At 49.7% G+C, this 24,648-nt stretch overlaps 1 protein-coding gene across 3 annotated transcripts in view; it reads right to left on the bottom strand.

Moving 5' to 3' along the window:
* fshr (follicle stimulating hormone receptor) overlaps window positions 1-24,648 on the bottom strand; it is a 279,828-nt gene that overhangs the window by 144,371 nt on the left and 110,809 nt on the right. For 2 of the 3 annotated variants that reach the window (XM_072508204.1, XM_072508211.1), the window contains exon 2: window positions 9,157-9,228. In XM_072508204.1, the coding sequence (XP_072364305.1) occupies window positions 9,157-9,228 (72 nt within the window). Of the gene's footprint in view, window positions 1-9,156; window positions 9,229-10,683; window positions 10,755-24,648 lie in introns of all 3 variants that reach the window. The other variant, XM_072508221.1, reaches the window with a different exon arrangement.

Below are 24,648 nucleotides of genomic sequence, written 5' to 3'. Positions count from 1 at the left end.
AGCGCACTAGGTTTCCCGCTCTCTCTGGACCCAGCCACTGAGACAGTCAGAGTCCACGAGCTAGCACAGTGCAAACACCATGCGCTAGCTAGTAAGTCTGGTCAGGCTAGTACAAGGTCTCCAGTCAGTTCAGTGTAGTGTCGACCCACAGTTAAATATGTATGTTAGTTCTATCGTTCAATAAAACCATGTTGGATCTTCTACAGTGTTAGAGGTCTGTTTCTCGCATTGCTGCATCAAGTGCAGTCCACACCGAACCGACCTGCCTAACACATCACAAAGGACCATGGGAATTATGGCCAACTCAGGACTCAGACAGACTCAGAGCTTGTGTGTGTATTTGCAACTCAGATAGCTCAACGCGATTGAAACCCCCGCTCGTTTGCATTCTAATGGCCCATTTCCCCAGAACAATACGACTGCACTCAAGAAACCAATAGATACAGACTAAGCGGCGCCACTCCCTTTACTCAGAGAGTCCAACTGCCAAGGTCAATGACCGCTAAGGACCCGCCCAGCCACCAAGGCACCCGCCCCTTTATTGGCCAGAATCGAAGGCAGTGATCGAAACCTGTCGAATTATTGGGTCCAAGTTAAGGACCGCCCCAAAGAGCGCGAAAACCCAGAGGGATAAGAAGAGACACAGCCCTCTCTTGGATTCGGCCTATGCCAATCCAAGTGCAGCATAATGACCAGACAGACAAGTTCAAGAACAATGATCGCTACCAGATGGATGAGCCCAGCAGAAACAGAGCCACTTGTTCCACCCAACCACGCACAATCTGGACAAAGGCCTTGTCCATCTGCATAGTGGCGGTTGCCCTGAAGTTAAATACAGGTTATTGTAGTTGTTAGGTGTAGTTAACTTGTAGTGTTTTGCGTAACATGTCTAAGTAATCCTTGTGTGTAAATAAACCATCTTTGAACTTGAACTGACTAACTGGTTGTGTGGTCCTTTGATCGATATCCGGTAAAGCCTTGTGGTGGTATCATTTGATACCTGGCGACTCTAAAGAGCATCATTATTAATTGGCAACATTACTCCGGTGCCGATTGGCAACAGAACCTTCTATATTCAGCCTGGTCATCGGTTGTATTATCCAACTTACATCTGCCTTTTCCTTCATTTTATTTTTTATCCCTTTCAACATCCAGGGAGCTCTGGATTTGTTTGCCCTAGCTTCATGGGAATATACCTTGACTGAGCCTGAAATATCTACTCTTTAAAATCATCCCATTGTTCAGTTGCAATTTTGCTTGCCTCCCTTTCATTCCAATTTATTTGGTCCAGTTCCATTCTTACCCCATTGATGTTTTCCCTCCCACAGCTAATTATTCTTACTTTGTATTTTTCCTTGTCCTTTTTCATCGCCAACCAAAACCTTTTGTTACACTGAGGGACTGGTTTAGCACACTGGGCTAAATAGCTGACTTGTAATGCAGAACAAGGCAGCAGCGCAGGGTCAATTCCCGTACCAGCCTTCCCGAACAGTCGCAGAATGTGGCGACTAGGGGCTTTTCACAGTAACTTCATTGAAGCCTACTTGTGACAATAAGCGATTATTATTATTATTATCACCGTACCCGAACTGTTGCCTTGCTGATACTTGATCCACGGGGTTCTTTCCTATCCTTCCTAGACACTGTTCAGGAATATATAACATTCAGTCCTGCCTTTCTTTAAACCAGGTCTCTGTTGTGGCCACAGCACCATATTTCCACATGACAATCTGTGCTTGTATCTCCCCAATTCTATCTAGCACACTCTGCATTTACATACATGCACAGTAACCCTTATGTAGGCTTTATTACTTTTTCCCTTACCCACCTAATAGCTTACTATTTCTTACTCTGGCAGGTTGGTGGAGTTTAAGGTGATTGGCAAAAGAAGCAATGGCAGCATGAGGAAAAATGTTTTTATGCTGCAAATGTCTAGGACTACGATTGCACAGCTTGAGAATGTGGTGGAAGCAGATTCAATTGTGATTTTCAAAATGGAATTGGGCCCTTATCTGATGTGGGAACATTTAAAAGACTGCAGGGAAAAAGCAGGGGAGCGACACGAAGTCAACTGCACTGGCAGAAAACCAGCAAAGACATGACGGACAGAATGGTTTCCTTCTGTGTTGTGACCATTCTAGGATTCTAAGATTTAATGTGGGAATTTATAGAATCATTGTGGCTATTTCCCAGCAAGCGTCAATTTGGTTCACTGCAACATGTGGAAAGAGGTTCCTCAGCGCAAAGCAATATATGGATTTGCTTCTCCCAAATTATTTCAAAGCAAGCTAGACAATGCTTTCAGAATATTCGCTGTATACATTTTGACAAGAAAACAACTTTAAATGTTTATTTTTGTTCTTTTACAGAGAGGCTGCTCTGAGTGACAGAGAAATGTAGGCAAAGTCCAAGGCTGATGATCAGAGGACTTTTGCTTTGTTTATGCAACGCTGTATATAACACTCCTTGTAAGGTTTGTTTCTCCAAATGATTTGAAAACATACCCGCCGCGCCACTTTTGTACCCCGACCCGCCGGCGGGATTCTCCATTACGCCGGCCAGTCAATGGGGTTTCCCATTGTGGGGCAGCCCCAAGCTGTCGGGAAACCCCCGGCCGCCAGCTAAACAGAGAATCCCGTCGGAGGAGAATCCTGCCCATAGTTTAAATTCCACATTGATTCTGTTATCAAGTCTTTTCTACATGAGGGATAAAAAGTAAAAGAGAGAATGTGAGAGACCAGCACAAATTGAGTCAAGGCATTGGTAGCACTGGTTTAAAATAAGCAGGTACTGGGGCATACCAGTGGATAGCTTTCTGCAGCAAATAATGCCTTCAGCTTCTTCATGAACAACAGGTCCAAGAATGACAGAACAATGCAATTTGAACAAGCTGCATTTTTGTTTCCAAAGTAAAGGTGATTAGATGCACCCATCCTAGCCTTATTACATACATTAAGAAGAAAATAATTCTACTTGTTCAATCAGCATCTTATGTTGTGGCTGTCATCATGCAAGTTAATATTTACTTTGCTGATTGTTATCACACTGAGTTTGATTCTATTTTACATGGAGAATTGGAAAAGATTGATTGTTTACCTGTAAACATATTTATGCAGTGATGACACCTTTTTTTGTCATTTGTGCAGCTGTACTGGGTAAGGGAAACAGTAATTTTGTATTTAATTTCTTGTAACTAAACAACACGTTTGCTTCAAAGTACCTGAGGAGAAAGATTTAAATGTCCTTTTGGTTGTTGCGCTAGATAATTACATTCCCTTGCATTGCTATCTACTCAGGTTCTAGGTTTCAGCGTCAAATAGTCTTGGTACAATGGATTAACTTAGAATCTGAATGTAGTGTAACATACATCAGTGACTTAAATGCCCCTACACCTGTCGATTTTAAAATGAAGTGCCACACACTTCAGAGAGTCTGTTCTCTCTATTCTTTCTCTGAAAACATGAAAACAGGAGCATTCCCAATTAACACCTCATGAAGCTTCTTTAAACATGATCAGAGGGCGAAACAATCAGATTGCAGTGATAAGTACGAAGGAGGACGGTGATGATGTTGTCAACATCAAAAAAAATTTCTTGTGAAGAAAACATTTTAGAAGATCTTTGCAGTAGCTTATGTGACCTTTGCCACTTAGCTCGTTGGATGACCCAATATCTCACAAAAGTGATTGGGAAGATCTGGAAGTGGAATAAAACATGGTTTGGGATCTGGCCTGATAGCCCAGTTGTTAGTACTGTTGCTTCACTGCGCCAGGGACCCGGGTTCGATTCCCGCTTGGGTCACTGTCTGTGCGGAGTCTGCACGTTAGCCAGGTGTCTATGTGGATTTCCTCCAGGTGCTCCGGTTTCCTCCCACAAGTCCCAAAAGACGTGAATTAGACATTCTGAATTCTCCCTCAGTGTACCCGGACTAGCCCCGGAGTGTGGCGACTAGGAGATTTTCACAGTAACTTCATTGCAGTGTTAATGTAAGCTTACTTGTGACAATAATAACGTTTATAGATTATTATTATTGTAGATTGGTTATTTCCTAACATTCAGAAGGGGAGAAACAAGGGGCTGATCTAAGATAAAAGATTATGGTCATAATCTTCCAACCTTCATAATTATTCGGAAAATGAGTTCTGAAACAACACGCAAACCTTGGGTAAACATGTATTTCCCCTATTATTTCAATGGATGAATGGTTGCTAATGTGATTGCAGTTTCAAATTTTAGATGTTCTCGGAAAGTAACTCCCATCAAATCTTGTTCAACTTCGAGTCTTGGGTCTGCTTGGATTCCTGTTGCGCAACACCTTAATTTAAAAATTCTCATCACTGTTTTCAAAGCCTTCTGCGGCTGCACCCATCCCTATCTCCGCAATTCATTCCAACCCCACAGTGTTCTTAGATATATCTGTGCTCATCTAATTTTGGCTTCCTGATCATTGCTGATTTTAATTGTTCCACCTTTGGCGGTCATGCTGCTGCGGCTCAAAGTTCTGGGATTCCCTCGCTAATGTCTCTCTATCCCCCTTCTTTCAGGCATCTCCTTTACCACTCTCCTTAAAATCTACCCCTAGGAACAAGCATTTGGTCATCTCCCTATTATCCTTATAAGACTCAGAGTCAAATTCTTTTGAGAACATCCGGAATTTTCCGGCCTCTTTCGCCGGCACGATCTTTCAGTTTTGTCAAGGGCAACGGACATTCGAGTAGTTTGCTGTATCCGCCATGGTGGAACCCATTTGGAAAAGACCGGCCAATGTTGCAGTGAAGTGTTTGGGAGGTTTTACTACATTAAAAGGTGCTACATAAATACAAGTTGCTGTTGCTGATGTAGTATTTCCCACAATTTTTCATGTATTTTGTGGCTTAGTTACACTTGGATTTCACTCTCACTGGCCAATTTCAGGCCTGACATTCGGGTAAAAGGCATGTCAAAATACCTCATTCAAGGAATGGTAAATGGGCTGGAACCCTTTGTTTTCTAGGTTGAAATGTTTTGGTAGGAGGAATCACGGGTAGATGTTACAAGGATTGGTCCTCTTATCGAGTTATTTGCTCAAGTGAGTTAGAATCATAGAATCCCTAAGTGCAGAAAGAGGACATTCAGCCCATCGTGTCTGCACCAACCCTTCAGGCCCAATCTCCTGCCCTATTCCTGCAACCCCACCCTAAGGAGTAATTTAACCTGGCAATCCACCTAACCTATACATCTTTGGATGGTGGGAGAAAACCAGAGCACCTGGAGAAAATCCATGCAGACACAGGGAGAACGTACAAATTCCATACAGTCACCGAAGGTCACATGCGAACCCGGATCCCTGGCACTGTGAGGCACAGAGCTTTTGGTGTCTTTTGAAAGGCCTTGCACCACAATCCATCCCAAAGTGAACCATCTACCTTGGGGTAGATTACCTATTCATTGCCTGGGCAGTAATCTGGTGGCGTGGAGCACATGTCTTTACCTGGTTACACCTCATTTTCATTCCATTTCTATTTCAGTGAAATGACTGCCAGGAAGCAAATTTCCTCATCATTTTTAAGCACAATTTCAATAAAGGTGAACAATGGCTTCAGGTCTGCATGCGATAGCACACTTTCCAGCATTGCTGTCTCTATGATAATGAGCTTTCACACCGCAAATGATGGTCCCACCGGCTGATTCGCCGGAAATGTGCTCGGCAGCTCCCAGCCAACAAGGGGGAGCAGCACTTAAGCCGATCCTGCAGAGCAAACCACACACAGCTCGCATCCATGCCCCAGAATTCGGGGATGCCGTGTGGCCAAATTGTTGGATGTGGTTGAGTGCAGACAAGGTGCCCTGTTTCCCCGAGGAGTTGGAGGATCGGCCACAGGGCAGCCAGTGTCGCCTGGGAGGAGGTGCCAGTGGCCGTCAACTCGGGGAGCGTCAACAGGAGAACCGGCACCCAATATTGTAAGAGGATCAAAGACCTCCACCGGGCAGCGCAGGTGGGTTGGCACCGGCCCTCTGGCACTGGCCCTACCCACCCCCGACAACCATGTGCCTGGCACCGCCTTGCGCAGCACCATATCATGCCCCAGTCCATCCATGTCCAGCAGTGCCGCTCGCACCCCTACCCTGGCTCCCCCACAATGAACAAAGTGCACGGCTCACGATGCCCTCTCCGTGTCTCCGCAGGAGATAAATCTTTTTTAAAAACCTTTATTAGTGTCACAAGTAGGCTTACATTAACACTGCAATCAAGTAACTGTGAAAATTCGCCTCATGCCACACTCCATCACCTATTTGGGTACATTTAGGGAGAATTCAGAATGGGAAGCTAGACAATAACTCCCACATGCTCCATGACACGCATACCCACGGGAATCCACTTGGGAAGTGTGAAGTGCGCACTTAACTATTTGCTAATTCCCTATTAGCAATAGCCTTCAGCCGTACGGTCAGAGGCTTCCACAGTCAGTGGGAGCTATGGGTGGTCGGTGGGACGGAAAGGCAGGGCTGCGTCTGCCCCTTGCAATGGGTACATATGATCCAGGAGGTGGCAGATCCACGGGTGCAGAGACATCCACCCTACCTCCCCCTCCCCCAGTGCAAGGGCGACACCCCGACAAAGACTGCCCGCCACGTGGACTCCCTCACCATCACTAAGCCTCGAGCACCGGGGCAGCAAAGGCAGGGTCTCCGGGCCCATTGCTCGGGAACAAAGATGGCTCCTCACCTCCTTGGATCCCCACAGCAGCCATTCTGCCAGCTTCATATTTTTAAAAAGGTGTGTTAATCGGTGCGTGTGTGACCACTTGCTGGGGGGGTTAGGTCACGGGAGACCATTAGATAGGGGGTCATTTCTGTTAATTATATGGTGATTATTGGTTACTCGTCATGTCATGATGGGATTCTGATTTCACCAACAGAAGCTGGCCTGTTAGATCGCAAACAGATCAGTGACCTGCGCGGTTGCAATTTTGACCTCTCCCGCAATCGAACAGCCGTGTCGCACTCTCGCTGAAGCATGTTGCAGCTGTAAAATTCTGCCCGGGATCAATATTCGATGTTAATGGGGAGCATATTGAAATATATCAAATTATTGATTAACATTACTGAAGGAGGCTATTTGATCCATCGCACTGCGACTAGATCTCTGAAAGAGCCATCCACTTAATCACATCCCCCTGCTCTTTACACAGGTTACTTTTCAAATATTATTCTCATCTCTTCTGAAAAAGTACTATGGATACTGCTTCCATGTTCAAAAATTCTTCTGCATAAAAAACTCTCTGACCTTCTTCCTTTGTTTTTGTCTTGACAATGGTCTTAAAAGAGAGTCCTATTAGATGGTTAGAGCACAGAAAGCGACCATGTTTCCCTTCATGTCAGTTAGCGAGTCCTACTCCCCCATCTTTTCCTGGTAGCCCTGAATTTTGTTTTTATTCAGATAAATATCAATTATCTTTTGAAAGCCATGATTCAATTTGCCTCAATCACAATTGTGGCAGTGCATTCCAGAACCTAACCACTCACTGCGTAAATAAAGCTTTTCCTTATGTCAGCTTTTCTTCTTTTGCTATTCATCTTAAATCAGTGTCCTTTACCTTGCCCATCATAGAATTCCAACAGAAGGCAGCCATTAGGTCCATCTTGCACCAACCCTCTGAAAGAACACTGTACCTAGAACCAATCCCCCAGCCACTCCGCCCTATCCCCATCACCCCGTAACCTAACTTGCACATCCTTGGAGACTAAGGGGCAATTTAGCATGGCCAATCCACCTAACCTGCACATCTTTGGATAGTTGGAGGAAACCGGAGCACACGGAGGAAACCCACACAGACACGGGGAGAACTTGCAAACTCCACGCAAACAGTCAACAGTCACCCAAGGCCAGAATTGAATCTGGGTCCCTGGTGCTATGAGGAAGCAGTGCTAACCACTGTGCCACGACTGGGAACGGTTGCTCTCTATCTATTCTGTGAAGTACTTTTCATGATTTTGAGCATCTCGATCACATCCCTTCCCAACCTTCTCCTTTCTAAGGAGCTTCTCCAATCTATCCACATAATTGAAATCTCTCATCCCTGGAACAATTTTTGTGAATCTTTGCTGCACCCTCTCTAATGCATTGACATCCTTCCTGCCCTATAGTACCTAGAATTCAACTTAATTTAGGTCAAACAATTGTTTTACAAAGGTTTAACATGGCTTCCTTGCTTTTGTACTCTATGCCTATATCCATTGAAACTGACAGCCATGTTCCACACGCATGAGTACGTCCTCAACCGGGATCTTGGATTCATGTCGCATTATATTCACCCCCCCCCCCTAACCTGGGCCTAACCACCATCTAACCTGGGCTTGCGAAACAAACCTGTTGGACTTTAACCTGGTGTTGTCAGACTTCTTACTGTGCCCACCCAGCCCAACGCCGGCATCTCCACATCATATATCCATAAAACTCAGGATCCCATTTACTTTAGAAATCAATTCCCAAGCTGCCCTGCCATTTTGATAAATTCTGCATATACAGGTCCCCCTTTAGATTGTATTCTTTATTTTATGTTACCTTTCCTTATTTGTCCTACTAAAATGTATCCATTCACACTATGCATTAAATGACATCCATGTATACACCCCATTCCACCAGTCTATTTATGTCCCATTGACCATCTCACTATCCTCCTCACGGTTCACAATACTAGATCATTAATATTGATTAAGAAAAGCAATGGTCCTAATCCCAACCTGTGGGGACCCCTCTATAGACTCCAATCCAGTCCGACAAACTGCCGCTCACCACTACTCTGTTTCCTGTCACACAGCCAACATTTTATACCTGCTGCCACTATCCCTTTTATTCCATCGGGCTTTAACTTTGCTGAGAAACCTATCAAATGCCTTTTGGAAGTCTATGTGCACCACATCAATCGAACTACCCTCATCTCCCCTCTCTGTTACTGCACCAACATGTTCGATCAAGTCAGCTAACCACAATTAACAAATCCTTGCTGAATATCCTGACTTAATCCATACTTGTCTAAATGACTGTTAATTTTATCACAGATTATTGTTTCTATGGTGTTTCCCACCATATTTCCTGACCCAATTTGTTTTAAATGATGCAAGCAGAGCCACAGCGAAATGCTCAACACATGACACACATCAGTTGAATACATACATGCTTGTTAAGTTGTTGAGTCCAGAAAATGCTCCACTTGGAATGGTATTCAGACTTGTGTATTTGAATGTCCTGAATTTGGAAGAAAAGGAGGTGTTAGGAACACAATTGACATTTGGATTTATTGAAAAATCCACAATTGTAACAAATAAATTTGTGCCTACAAGTGATCAGGAGAGCTAATCACACAAGGGATTCCTCAGTCAACCCATTTGCATAGCCACTGGATGGGTATTTGGCAGAAATCCCTGATTCATCTTAAACCTTGGAAAATTTTACTCATTGACACAGCCAAAACATTAGAGCCCTTCAGAACAGAGTTGATGCTCACAGCTGAAGAAGTCGCAACATCTGAAAGATGTTTTCAACAACTCATTCCCAAACCTCTGGAGAACTGTGTCACATAGGTCAATTTGGCTGTGTGTACTGGCATCACTATTTGTTGATGTACCATTTGTCAATGTACTCTGTCGATTATTCTTTTGTCTACTATGTACCTACTGTGTACGTTTCCTTGGCCACAGAAAAATACTTTTCACTGTTCTTCGGTACATGTGACAATAAGTATCAATCAATCAAGCAAATCACCAATGCCCTGTTAAATAGTGCTGCATAATTTATTAAATTTGATGGTGGTCCTAGGCAGGTGAACAAACATGCAATAAAGTTCTACAGAGCACCTGGATTACCCAAACTTCGTGGGGCAATCAATAGCACTCAAATGACTATGCATTCCCATTTCTGCCAGTGGCTAAATTCGCATCAGTGGAAAGGGATTTACTTCCTTGAATATGCACTTAGAATCATAGAATCGCTACAGTGCAGTAAGAGGCCATTCGGCCCATCAAGTCTGTATGACCCTCCAAAAGAGAACCCCACCCAGGCCCAATCCCTCGCCCTATCCCCGTAACCCCACCTAACCGTGGGACACCAAGGCGCAATTTATCATGGCCAATCCACTTAACCAGCACATCTTTGGACTGTGGGAGGAAACCGGAGCACCTGGAGGAAACCCATGTAGACCCGGGGAGAATGTGCAAACTCCACACAGACAGACACCCATGGCTAGAATCTGGGTCCCTGATGCTGTGAAGCAAAAGTGCTAACCACTGTGACACCCATACGGGCATCAATTCCTGCATGCAAATGCAAAGAATGCTGGGACCTTCCATGATACTTTTATCATCTGATTGTGACACACCAATGCATTTACCCTAATTCAAAATGTAAGTGCCAGAATGGCTCTGTAAAGACAATGTCTACCTATTCCTCCCATAACTCATGAGCACCTGTACAGTGGAACACTCTCATAATAATACAGACAGAACCGGAATTTAGCTCGACAGGTTGTAAATATCCTCACAGGATTGTTCAGAATGCACAGAATGTCCCATGCTCTTAACACCATCACAAAAATTGCAATCACCTTCCTCACACTACCCATTTTCAAAATCCAAATGGGGCCAGAAAGATTCCTCTCATCTCATTATGTCTGTGTTTAGCCCAGACACACATCCAGCGACATACCTTTTGGGAGATACTGAAGTGAGCGCAGAGCCGTGATTTTGCAGAACTTTCCTCCTTTCTCTCTTCATGCCCTAGGAACAAAATGTCATCAGAGAGGTCAGCAGCTGTCGAGGTTAGTAGGACTTGGGTCTAGAGCAGAAAGTGCTGCAGCAACCTTTTGATTGGAGGTGTTCATCGCGTGGCTAAGTCAGATATGGCCATGGCTGAGGGCTTCAGTAACATGTCCCAGTCGCTGGGGACATGACCCAATCCCAGGTAGTCCTTGATGAGGCGCTGCAGAGCCTGTTCGCGCTCAGCTCGCAGCAAGTTATCATCACCCCCTGCCCTCGGCAGTGACCTGCTCACAGTGCCAGCACAGTCCCATCACCCTGGAGTGATTTTACACAGACCCTGGAAGGGTGAAACACGGTGTGGGTTGTATGGGGAGGGGGAGGGGAATGGGGGGTAGGGGAAGGGAAAGCGAGAGAGGAGGAGTGAATGGAAGGGGTGGGGAAGGGAGAACACTGATGGATGGGGAGGGGGAAATGGGGAAGCGAGGGGGAGGGGGAGAGTCAAAGGCAGAGGGATGTGGAAAAGGGGAGAGGGGGAAATGACGGATGAGGCCACGTCTTATGTGAAGCGGGTGAGGATGAGGGCCTCCCTGACCCTCCGGGCTTGTTGTACCTTTGTCACTGCGGCCTGTCCTCGAACCTCTGTCTGATCCTCCCCGGGCTCATCCTCCAGCCCCTCCTGGTCCGGCGCCTCCTCATTTTCCTCCTTCTCCTCAGTGGCCGTATGTTCCTCCCCCTTCATCTACAGCAAGTCACCCCGCTGCTGTGCTAGTTGTGGAGGGCACAGCAGACCATCACAAAGCAGGCGACCCTCAGGGGGTGTACTGCAGTGCACCACCAGAGTGATCGGCACATCGGGACCGTATTTTGAAGAGACCAATGCACCCCTCAATGGCAGCCTGGATGGCCACATGGGCCCCTTTATATCGGGTCTCCAGCCCTCATACTCAAGTCATTAGCCAAGGCCTCAGTAGGTACCTGTTATCCTCCAAGAGCCAACCGGCCATTCTGGAGTGGTCGTCGCAGAGGACGGGGATGTCCCACTGTCCCAGAATGTAGCTGTTGTGCAAACCCCCTGGGAAGCGTGCATGCACGTGCATGATCTTCAGGTGGTGGTTGCACACATGCTGAATGTTCAGGAAGTAGAACCCCTTCCTGTCGATGAAGGGCACTCCCCGATGGCCCAGTGCATGCAAAGTGGCATGCGTGCCATCTATGACCCCCTGAACCTGGGGCATCCCAGCAATGGCGGAGAAACCTGCTGCACTGGCATCCTGTTTGGCCTGGTCCATATCAAAGTTTATGTAGTTTGCTGCCTGGGAAAACGGAGCATCCATGATCTCATGGCTGCACTTGAGAGCTGTAGTTTGTGAGATGCCACACAAGTCCCTGCTCGAGCCCTGGAAAGATCCTAAGGCATAGAGCTTCAAGGCTGCAGTGACCTTGACGGCCACTGAGAGCCGGTATCCTACTCCTCCAATGGTTCCATGTCCATAAGGACATGGCACAGGTGTTGCACAGTCCCCTTGTTGTTGCGGAGTCTCCTGTGGCACATGCTATCTGTCATTTGTTCAAAAGACCAGCCTGTACATCTTGGGCCGTTGTCGGCCTCCCCCTTTGGGTCCCTCCCTGGCCTCATGGTCCTTAGTGGGTGGGGCGGGGCCCTGCCCATGGGCCGTCGCCTCGAGCCTCTGTCGACGCTCTTGCCTCCTCCGGCTTCTAGCCACTGGCCTGCCAGCAACACCACAAGGCCAGCTTCTGCGGGGTCCAACATATAATTCATTCCATGGAATATCTGCAAGGAATTGGAGAGGATGTGAGACAGACAACCAGTGGTGCCTTCCTCCCCAGGACTCTCCGTCGCCCCATTTGTGGGTTTTCACACTGGGGTCAGCAGCCATCTATTTACTGGGTACCGCTTGTCTATTTGGAGCCATTCACAGAGGTTGCAGAAGCTGTGACTGCCTCAGGAAGAAAGAATCATGATAGCTGTCTGGCACACATATGAAGGAATCACAAACTATATTCACACACCAGCTGCACATTTCATGAGTGGAAACTCTTCCTTTGATGAATAATACAGTCTGCATTGATGGAGCTTTAATGGCCATGCCCAGAGTATATGAGGGAATCCTGCCATTGAAGTAAGACCCAAGGCTCTTTGAGCCTGACTGGTTGCATCTGTGTTGAAGGTGACAAAGTCAGATACCCTTACAAAAGGTGCATCTGTCACCTGAGACATGTAACTGTGGGAGCCGATTGTGAGATGTCACAATGGTCAGCTACTAACCTCTGAAAGAGCCCAAAGCTAAAATGACAAAGGCACTGTCAGCTTAACAGCTACTGGCACTATGTGTCCCCCGTGCTTTGTGGCATGAGATCTTCCCCCAGCAGTGAGCACAACTCAAGTCACCATCTCTATGAGCAGAGGCGTTCTGACAATGAAACACACCGTGCCTAGGCAGAAGGCCCCAACCGATGGGTGGGCCCTGTGCCAGCCACTGTCTGTGGGCACCAGAGTCTGACGTTGCCCTGCATTACCTGCTGATAGGCTCAACAAATACAAATGACATCAGGGGCGGAATTCTCTGCAATCAGCGCGATGTCCGCCGACCGGCGCCAAAAACGGCGCAAATCAGTCCGGCATCGCGCCGCCCAAAGGTGCGGAATCCTCCGCATCTTGAGCGGCCGAGCCCTAACCTTGAGGGGCTAGGCCCGCGCCGGACTGATTTCCGCCCCGCCAGCTGGCGGGAAAGGCCTTTGGTGCTCCGCCAGCTGGCGCTAAACTGACTTTGCTGGGCGGTGCATGCGCGGGAGCGTCAGCGGCCACTCACGGCATCCCCGCGCATGCGCAGTGGAGGGGGTCTCTTCCGCCTCCGCCATGGTGGAGACCATGGTGAAGGCGGAAGGAAAAGTGTGCCCCCACGGCACAGGCCCGCCCGCGGATCGGTGGGCCCCGGTCGCGGGCCAGACCACCGTGGGGGCCCCCCCCCCCCGGGGCCAGATCGCCCTGCGCCCCCCCCAGGACCCCGAGCCCGCCCGCGTCGCCTTGTCCTGCCAGTAAGAGAGGTGGTTTAATCCACGCCGGTGGGACAGGCATTCCAGCAGCGGGACTTCAGCCCATTCGGGCTGGAGAATCGCCGGGGGGGGCGCCAACCGGCACGGCGCGATTCCCGCCCCCGCCGAATATCCGGTGCCGGAGAATTCGGCAACCGGTGGGGGTGGGATTCACGCCAGCCCCTGGCGATTCTCCGACCCGGCGGGGGTCGGAGAATCCTGCCCCAGATTCTGATTGGTCAAATCCCCTTGGAGAGGGAAAACACCGGTGAACGTTGAGGTGACGAGGAAGAAGAGAGGCAGCAGGCAAGGCGAAGATCTCCTGTGATTACTTAAATAACTTTTTTACGAATTGTCAAAAACAGCCACGAGGGAGGAAAGTGGTCAGTCAAGTCAGCCGGTCGGGACTCAGAAGCCATTGCCGAGGGTAGTAGGGGTGAATCAACCAGGGCTGGACAGGCCATAGCCAGGCAACCGAACCAACAGCGAGGCGAGGTCATCAAGGTGAGCTGTGAGGCAGGGCAAAACTGCAGGGAGGGGCAAAACTGCAGGGGGTTGGGGCAAAACTGGGAGAAGGGACAAAACTGGGATGTAGAAAACCTCCAATGGGGATGACATTGGGAGAGGGGATAAAACTGGGATTGAGGGGGGCACATTTGAGAGGAAGGACAAAGCTCAGATAAGGAGCAAAGCTAGGATGGGGATTAAATGGATTGAGGGGCTACAACACCTCCTAATAAAAGCAAATTACTGTGGATGCTGGAATCTGAAAACAAAGAGAAAATGCTGGAAAATCTCAGCAGGTCTGGCAGCATCTGTAGGGAGAGAAAAGAGCTAACGTTTCGAGTCCAGGTGACCTGTTTTGACAAAGGGTCATCTGGACTCGAAACGTTAGCTCTTTTCTCTCCCTGCAGATGCTGCCAGACCTGCCGAGATTTTCCAGCATTTTCTCTTTGGTTTCAACCACCTCCCACTCTGCTTCCACCTCCAGGGCAAAGTTCAGCCCTTGTCCTCTGAAAATAAGAATCAATTACACATCAGTGGCATTCCATACCTCCTTGAACATTTTGTAGCTAATTTTGGGTAAAACCTTCCATTGACAAATTTAATTTTGAATGCATAGTCATCAAGCCAACAATCACAGAATTATAAATACAGCACAGAAGAGGCACTTCTGCCCATCACGTCTGCGCGACACATGAAAAACACCTGACCTGCCTGCCTGATCCCATTTGCTAGCACCTGGCCCATAGCCTTGAATGTTATGACGTACCAAGTGCTCGTCCAGGTACTTTTTAAAGGATGTGAGGCAACCCGCCTCTGCCCTCCCAGGCAGTGCATTCCAGAGCGTCACCACCCTCTGGGTAAAAAAAAAGTTTTCCTCAAACCCCCCTAAACCTCCTGCCCCTGATCTTGAACTTGTGTCCCCGTGTAATTGACCCTTCAACTAAGGGGAACAGCTGTTCCCTATCCACCCAGTCCATGCCACTCATAATCTTGTACACCGCGATCAGGTCACCCCTCAATCTTCTCTGCTCCAGCAAAAACAACCCAAGCCTACGCAACCTCTCTTCATAACTTAAATGTTCCATCCCAGGCAACATCCTGGTGAATTACCTGTGCAATCCCTCCACTGCAATCACGTCCTTCCTATAATGTGGCATCCAGAATTGCACACAGTACTCCAGCTGTGGCCTCACCAAAGTTCAATACAACTCCAACATGACTACCCTGCTTTTGTAAGCTGTGCCTTGATTGATAAAGGCAAGTGTCCCATATGCCTTTTTCATCACTCTATTAACCTGCCCTTCTGCCTTCAGAGATCGATGGTCAAACACGCCAAGGTCCCTTTCTTCCGCGGAATTTCCCAGTGTCATGCCATTCATTGAATACTTCCTTGTCACATTATTCCTTCCAAAGTGTAACACCTCACACCCTTCAGGGTTAAATTTCATCAGTCAAGTTTCTGCCCATTTGACCATCCTGTCTATGTCTTGCTGAAACCCAAGATACTCAACCTCACTGTTAACCACCCAGACAATCATTGTGTCATCCCCAAACGTATTGATCCTATCCCCCCCCCACATAGTCATCTATGTTGTTTATATAAATGACAAATAATAAGGACCCAGCACAGATCCCTGTGGCACGCCACTGGACACTGGCTTCCAGTCACTAAAGCAGCCATCTGTGATCACCCTCTGTCTCCTTCAGCTAAGTCAATTTTGAATCCACCTTATCAAGTTCCCCTGTATCCCACGTGCATTTGCCTTCTTTCTAAGTCTCCCTTGTGGGACCTTTTCAAAGGCTTTGCTGAAATCTATGTAAATTACATCAACTACACTACCCTCATCTACACACCTGGTCACATGCTCAAACATTTCAATCGAATTTGCTAGGCATGACCTACCTCTGACAAAGTCAATGAGAAGTATCCTCCCCATTTCCTCTCTGAATGTCCCCCACTGCTCTTCTGTAGATTTCCCCACAATTAACTCTTTCCAGTCTACCTTGACCAGATTCTGCCTTATTTTGCTAAAATCCAATCTCCCTTAACCCAAAACCTTTTTTGCAACTTGTCCATAACAAACTTAAATTGTACCAGGTTGTGGTCGCTAGCACCAAAATGCTCCCCCACCAACACATCAACCACCTGTCCAGCTTCATTCCCCAGAATTAGGTCCAGCACTGCACCGTCCCTTGTTGGACCCTCTATATATTGAGCTAAAAAGTTCATCTGCATACATTTTAAGAACTCCACTCCATCTGAGCACTTAAATTTAGTGTGTTAAGACAGTAGACACTAATGTTGTTGCATTGACCATCTCTGCTGAATATATTTCTTCTGTTACTGTACAGTGGCATTTCCTGTACAGTGGCCTTTATGGCATAAGTAGCCATCGCAGTGGGATATTGGAACATATTACATCAGACAAGATGATGTCAACTGGAATTTATACTTCTGGCTGTGTATCACTGCCTTTCATAGTCTTTAGATGCTGATTACTGTTTCTAATTTATTGATCATTTTTATTATAAGTAAATGAACAAATCACAAAGATCAAATCCCTTTCTATAAATTACGTCACGTTAATGCTTTGGACCAGGGCCACACACTTTTGGTACAATACGGTTAGGAACCAGTAACATTTTGGTGAAAGTAGACAAAGATCCAATACACTTGCTTCAGGAATAAGGCCACAGGTTTCCATGGATTTTGAACAAACAAAAACAAACTTTATAGACAAGGTCAGAAAGATAAAACAGTTTACAATATCTGTCTCATTTCTTTTTAATAACAATCTTTATTGTCACAAGTAGGGTGACATTAACACTGCAATGGAGTCACTGTGAAAAGCCCCTGGTCGCCACATTCCGGCTCCTGTTCGAGTACACAGAGAACATAAGGTACATGTAAGTTATCAGGAAAACTGTGGATGAACATACCACACTGCACGATAAACCGCAGATGCTACGGACACAGTTACCACCCAGACATCAGGAAACACTGTGAGTGAACGAATCTCGTTGAAACTCTGGTTCTCTCACATGGGATTCCGATCTTTACATTCAAAGATCTTGCTCTGGAGTTCACCCCAGTGGCTTGCAGCACAGAATCACCAATCGTCTGCTCTCCTTTTTTGATTGCCCGAATTTCTGCTGTCGACTTTGGTTGTGCCAACACCAGCCCTTTCTCTGCTTGAAGTCTTGTTCTCCGCTCCTCTTTCTTCTTAACTGGGACCTCTCCCTATCCCTTGTCTGGGACTTCCTTTGAGAGTTCTTCCTGTCCCTTGCCTAGGAGTCTTCTTGAATCTTCGGCCATGGTTTCCGGATCATTTATTTTTCATATAGGCTCACCAGTGTCAGAATGGTCGAGACCGATAACTGTCAGTTTGCATATGGGGGCCCTGCTCCTGGCCCACACGTGTGCAAAACTGCAGAGCCTGCCACTCCACGAGAAGGTAAGTTTAATCATATCATAGTGGATACATTACAGCGGGGCAAGAGAGTGTACTTTTGCTGTGTTTGCCTTAAAGGCGTACCGTGAACACAACACATATGGAGAAACCAACTTGGTGGGATTCCATCTGCCTAACAACTTATTTTAAGTCCATTAATTTAAATAGATCGAAAATCAGGCACCCTCCATCCTGTGATCCTCCCCATATAATTTACCTATAATTTACCTCTATGCATAGCACCAAGGCAATCTTTACTTTAAAACATAATAAGGTGGACATGTGACCCTATTTTGCTCATTCATAACTCCATTGTAAAGGCAGGGGGCGGGATTCTCCACTCCCGCGCCGAAATGCCCACGCCGTCGTGAACGCCGTCGAGGTTCATGACGGCGCGAAATGGCCCCTATCCCGACCGCTTCGGGGCCCGATAATGGGCTAGGAGCGGGGCAGCGTCATTTACACACGCCAGGCCTTGTCGCCACGCAAAGGCGGTGCCGCATACATGACGCGGCCGGCGCCGCATAACTGGCGTCACCCGCGCATGCGTGGTTGCCATCCTCTCTGAGTCCGCCCCGCAAGAAGATGTCAGGCGGATCTTGCGGGGCTGCGGAAGAAAGGAGGTCCTCCTTCAGAGAGGACGGCCCAACGATCTGTGGGCACCGATCGCGGGCCAGACCCCATTTGAGGCCCCCGCCGGTGCGGGATCCCGGGGAACCGGCCGTTTTGGGCTGGCCGCTCGGCCCATCCGGGCCTGAGAATAGCAGGGGCGCCGGAGAATCGCCATTTTGGGTGTCTCGGGCGATTCTCCGGCCTGCGCGTGGGGAACTCGCCGGGGCCGTTCTCGCCGCTTGGGAGAATCGCGGGAGGGCGTCGGACCGGCGTCGCGGGAAAATTCGGCGACCCAGCCGATTCTCCCAACCGGCGCGGGAGTGGAGAATCCCGTCCAAGGTGCTTGGATAATAGGCTTGTTTATGCTGCACTAAAGATGCCCAGTGCCCTACAGTGCCTCATCACCATTGCCATCCATCAATTGAGAGCTCAGACAATGATTGATGTCTGGTTTTCCTCCTGTGAAGACATCACAATCAAGCAGGATCCTTCCCTCACCAGATATGCATTATATTGAAATGTAGGCAAAGATCCATTGAGTAAAGAGAAGTACAAGCTCTCACTGTTCTCTTTTTAGCCCAGTAAAATTGAGGGCAATTATATTCTCCCTTATGCTGCACCAGCTATTAGCCGTTAATTTAGCTCCATCGTGGAACCATCCTGATCCATCAAGATCAAAGCACTACCCGGCCCCTTTTTCAATTGAGAGGGAACCACATGTTCAAATCAAGCATTTGAATTCTCACTTACTACAGCCAGTTTGGGTTTCTGATCATCACAGGCACTTCTGTGAGAAAATATGGGCGGGATTCTCTGTCAACTGACGCCGGAATCGGGAAACGCGATTGGGCGGAGAATCGGTTTTGATGCCAAAATCATGGCGGGTGCTGGTTTCACAATTCTCCGGTGCCCCGACATCAGTGTCAATGCATTCCAGAACGTTCGTACAGTCAATGCTCTTGCTATATCATTAGTGGGCCCGACCCGATTTTCTCTGGGGCCTCCTCGGTCCTCTGCCTCCACTGGGGCGAAATCGCGACTGCGAGGTTCACTTAGAATTATAGAATTTACAGTGTAGAAGGAGGCCATTCGGCCTATCGAGACTGCACCAGCACTTGGAAAGAGCACCATAATTAAATCCACACCTCCACCCTATCTCCGTAACACCACTTAACCTTTTTAGACACTAAGGGCAATTTATCATGGCCAATCCACCTAACGTGCACATCTTTGGATTGTGGGAGGAAACCGGAGCACCCGGAGGAAACCCATGCAGACACGGGGAGAACCTGCAGACTCCGCACAGTGACCCAAGCCAAAAATCGAACCTAGGATTCTGGAGCTGTGAAGCAACAGTGCTAACCACTGTGCTACCGTGCCACCCTTTGTGCTTTTAAAAGTCGTGAAACAGGCGGCATGGTTGCTGAGAGAGAGGGTACAGAAAGTGTCCAACATCACCATAGTTTGCTGACAGTTGTGCCGCTGGCCGGGGGCTTCTGTAAGGGCCAGGGGGAGTAATGGGGGGGTGGCTAGGAGGTGGGCTGAGGAGTCGGGTTGGATGGGCATGGAACACAATTGCCGTAGCCTGCAAGGCAGCCATACGGCTGAGAACACTGCTGACTGCCCAATGTGAACTTAGGGCCACAGGACGTATGGGTGTTCCCCTAGGGCACCCCACTAGGTGCCCTCTGGTCCCAGCCAACCAATCAACAGGATGGGCGTGCTCCAGTGCAACCAGTGCCATCTTGTTGGCTGAGATAAGTGTGTGTGGGGAATGTGTACATGTGGCTGCAACTTGACAGCCTCCCAAGTGTCAATAACGGACCCGGCATTCTATGACAGAGCTGCTGGGGAACGGGTCTGAACAAGTCTGCTCAATAAAGCCTCGATTGAAGTTCTTTACGTCTCGCCTCGTGTGTGATCGATGGTGCTACAATTTATTGAGCAGACTTAAAAAGGAATATGGAGCTCCGGATCACCCCGGAGTGCCTGCGAATCGGCCCCCACGCAGCTAACGCAACATCGGCGTTTAAACACTGGCTGGCGTGCTTTGAGGGATACCTCCCAACGGCCCCCGGCAGACCAACAGAAGACCAGAAGATGCAGGTCCTGCATTCCAGGGTGAGTCGCGAAATCTACTCACTCATCGAGGACGCGGAAGAATTCCCAGCGGCGCTCAACTTGCTGAAGGAGATCTACATTAAGCCCGTCAACCAGGTCTACGCACGCTACCAGCTCGCGACGAGACGACAAATCCCCGGGGAATCGCTAGACGATTTCTTCAATGCTCTAACGATCCTGGGACGAAACTGCAACTGCCCAGCGGTTACGGCGAACGAACATACGGACCTCCTGATCAGAGACGCTTACGTAGCAGGTTTGGCATCGTCGCAAATTCGCCAGAGACTTTTAGAGAAAGACTCTCTCGGACTCACAGAGGTACGGGCCCTTGCAGCCTCCCTCGACGTGGCCTCCCAAAACGCCCGCGCCTATGCCCCCAACCGCGCTGCAGCCCCTTGGGCTCCGTGGACCCCCGCCGCAACCGACCCCCCGGCAACCCCAACCCCTCCGCAAGCGTCCGCAGCCAGAATCCCAGACCACCCGGGGGGGCCCCGCTGCTATTTTTGCGGGCAGCCAAAACACCCCCGCCAGCGCTGCCCGGCCCGCTCGGCCACCTGCAAAAGCTGCGGTAAAAAGGGGCACTACGCAGCGGTGCACCAGTCCCGTGGGGTCGCCGCTATCTCCGGGGAACAAATGGGACCACGGGCTCAACCTCCCCAGCGACCCACGGGCGGCCAACGGGTGCCGCCAATTTGGACCACTGACACCACGAGGGGGGGACGGGCGCCGCCATCTTCCTACCCACGGGCCGCGTGCGATCCATGGGAGCGGCTATTTTGTCCACCCCCGGCCGCGTGCGACTCATGGGAGCGGCCATTGTGTCCACCCCCGACCGCGTGCGATCCATGGACGCCGCCATCTTGGCTGACAGGCAAGGACCCCAGCGTGGACGGCTCCACACTGCCTGAAGACAACGATCTGATACACCAACCACGTTTGGCATCGGCGACCCTCGACCAGTCACGGCCCCGGACGCTCCAGACGACAACGACAAAGGTGCTGGTGAACGGGCACGAGACGCCGTGTTTGATCGACTCGGGGAGCACGGAGAGTTTTATTCACCCGGACACGGTAAGACGCTGTTCCCTTGTAATTCGGCTAAGCACCCAAAAAATGTTCCTGGCGGCGGGGTCCCACTCCGTTGAAATCAAAGGGTTCTGCATCGCAAACCTAACGGTGCAGGGGAGAGAGTTCAAAAATTACCGGCTGTATGTCCTTCCCCACCTCTGCGCTCCCACCCTCCTGGGGTTGGACTTCCAATGCAACCTCCAGAGCTTAACATTCAGATTTGGCGGCCCTATACCCCCACTGACTATCTGCGGCCTCGCGACACTCAAGGTCGAACCGCACTCCCTGTTTGCGAACCTCACCCCGGATTGCAAACCCGTCGCCACTAGGAGCAGACGGTACAGCACCCAGGACTGGACGTTTATCAGGTCCGAAGTCCAGCGGCTGCTGCAGGAAGGCATAATCCAGGCCAGCAATAGTCCCTGGAGAGCCCAGGTGGTAGTAGTGAAGACAGGGGAGAAGCAAAGGATGGTCGTAGACTACAGTCAGACCATCAACAGGTACACGCAGCTAGATGCGTACCCTCTTCCCCGCATATCCGACATGGTCAATCGGATTGCACAGTACAAGGTCTTCTCCACCGTGGACCTTAAGTCCGCCTACCACCAGCTCCCCATTCGCCCCGGTGACCGCAAGTACACTGCCTTCGAAGCAGACGGGCGGCTATACCACTTCTTAAGGGGTCCATTCGGCGTCACGAACGGAGTCTAGGTCTTCCAATGGGAGATGGACCGAATGGTCGACCAGCACGGTTTACGGGCCACGTTCCCGTACCTCGACAACGTCACCATCTGCGGCCATGACCAGCAGGACCACAACGCCAACCTCCGCAAATTCCTCCAGACCGCTAACGCCCTCACCTACAACGAGGAAAAATGCGTGTTTAGCACCGACCGTCTAGCCATCCTTGGCTACGTAGTGCGTAATGGAGTGATAGGCCCCGACCCCGAACGCATGCACCCCCTCATGGAGTTCCCTCTCCCCCACTGTACCAAAGCCCTGAAACGCTGCCTGGGCTTCTTTTCTTATTACGCCCAGTGGGTCCCTCAGTACGCAGACAAGGCCCGCCAACTAATCCAGTCCACTACTTTTCCCCTGTCGACAGAGGCCCGCCAGGCCTTCAGCCGCATCAAAACGGATATCGCAAAGGTCACGATGCGCGCCATCGATGAGTCCCTCCCCTTCCAAGTCGAGAGCGACGCGTCCGATGTAGCTCTGGCGGCCACGCTCAACCAAGCAGGCAGACCCGTGGCCTTTTTCTCCCGGACCCTACACGCTTCAGAAATTCGCCACTCCTTTGTAGAAAAGGAGGCCCAAGCCATAGTGGAAGCTGTGCGACATTGGAGGCATTACCTGGCCGGTAGGAGATTCACTCTCCTCACTGACCAACGGTCGGTAGCCTTCATGTTCGATAATGCACAGCGGGGCAAGATAAAGAACGACAAGATCCTGCGGTGGAGGATCAAACTCTCCACCTACAATTATGCGATCTTGTACCATCCCGGAAAGCTGAACGAGCCGTCCGATGCCCTATCTCGCGGCACTTGTGCCAACGCACAAGTGGACCGTCTCCAAGCCCTCCACGAGGACCTCTGCCACCCGGGGGTCACTCGTTTCTGCCACTTCATAAAGGCCCGCAACCTCCCTTACTCCGTCGAGGACGCCCGAACAGTCACCAGGAACTGCCAAATCTGCGCAGAATGCAAACCGCATTTTTTAAGGCCAGATAGAGCGCACCTGATAAAGGCTTCCCGTCCCTTTGAACGCCTCAGTTTGGACTTCAAAGGCCCCCTCCCCTCCACCGATCGCAACACGTACTTTCTTAACGTCGTTGACGAATACTCCCGCTTCCCCTTCGCCATCCCCTGCCCCGACATGACCGCTGCCACGGTCATTAAAGCCCTCGGCACCATCTTTACCCTGTTCGGTCTCCCCGCCTCCATCCATAGCGACAGGGGGTCCTCCTTCATGAGTGACGAGCTGCGTCAATTCCTGCTCAGCAAGGGCATAGCCTCGAGCAGGACCCCCGGGGGAACGGGCAGGTAGAGAGGGAGAACGGAACGGTCTGGAAAACCGTCCTACTGGCCCTACGGTCTAGGAGTCTCCCAACTTCCCGCTGGCAGGAAGTCCTCCCGGATGCCCTTCACTCTATCCGGTCCCTGCTGTGTACCACCACTAACCAAATGCCTCATGAGCGCCTCCTTGTCTTCTCTAGGAGGTCCGCTTCTGGAAATTCACTTTCGACCTGGCTGGGAGCCCCGGGACCCATCCTGCTCCGGAAACATGTGCGGGCGCACAAATCAGACCCGCTGGTGGAAAAGGTACATCTACTCCACGCAAACCCGCAGTACGCCTACGTGGCGTACCCAGAAGGCCGACAGGACACGGTCTCTCTGCGGGACCTGGCGCCCGCCGGAGCCCCCCCCCCCCCCCAACACAAATCACCTCCCCCTCACTCCCGCCGGTGCACCCCACCGCCACCCCCTTCCCGGGAGGATCAGTTCTCCTCCCAGGCCCATCCAGGGGTAAGGAAACAGAGGGGGACAGCGCGATGCTCCCAGAGTCAACCGGACCCGAGCCTGCACCACCACCACCACCCGGGCTGAGACGATCGGAAAGGGCGACCAGAGCACCATCTCGACTCATTGAATCGACTTAAGATGTATATAATTCAGTGACCCAGTAAAGCGGCATTGTTGTAAATAGTTAACGCTGCAAATCGGGTAAAATGTGAATAATTCGGGGGCCCAGTAAAAGCGGCATGATTGTATATAGTTCAATGGTTAAGGTACCGACCCAGTAAACCCCTACCACCATACCACCCACCACCCCGCCGGGTTCTTTTTTAACAAGGGGAGAATGTGGTGGTATATATTAAGGGTAATACGGTACACCATGAATGCCGAGGAGCCATTGGAAGACAGAGGCTGGATCCCGATTGAATCCGCCGCCTACTGGGCTCCACCCAGATAGGCGGGGTATAAGAACCCGATTTACTCCCCGCAGCTGCATTCTGTGACTGAGCTGCTGGGGAACGAGTCTTAACAAGTCTGCTCAATAAAGCCTCGATTGAAGTACTTTACGTCTCGCCTCGTGTG

This window comes from Scyliorhinus torazame, chromosome 1, assembly GCF_047496885.1.
Source record: "Scyliorhinus torazame isolate Kashiwa2021f chromosome 1, sScyTor2.1, whole genome shotgun sequence".
NCBI lineage: Eukaryota > Metazoa > Chordata > Chondrichthyes > Carcharhiniformes > Scyliorhinidae > Scyliorhinus > Scyliorhinus torazame.
The sequence above is the reverse complement of the archived record's forward strand: the minus strand, read 5'-3'. Positions and strand labels throughout refer to the sequence as shown.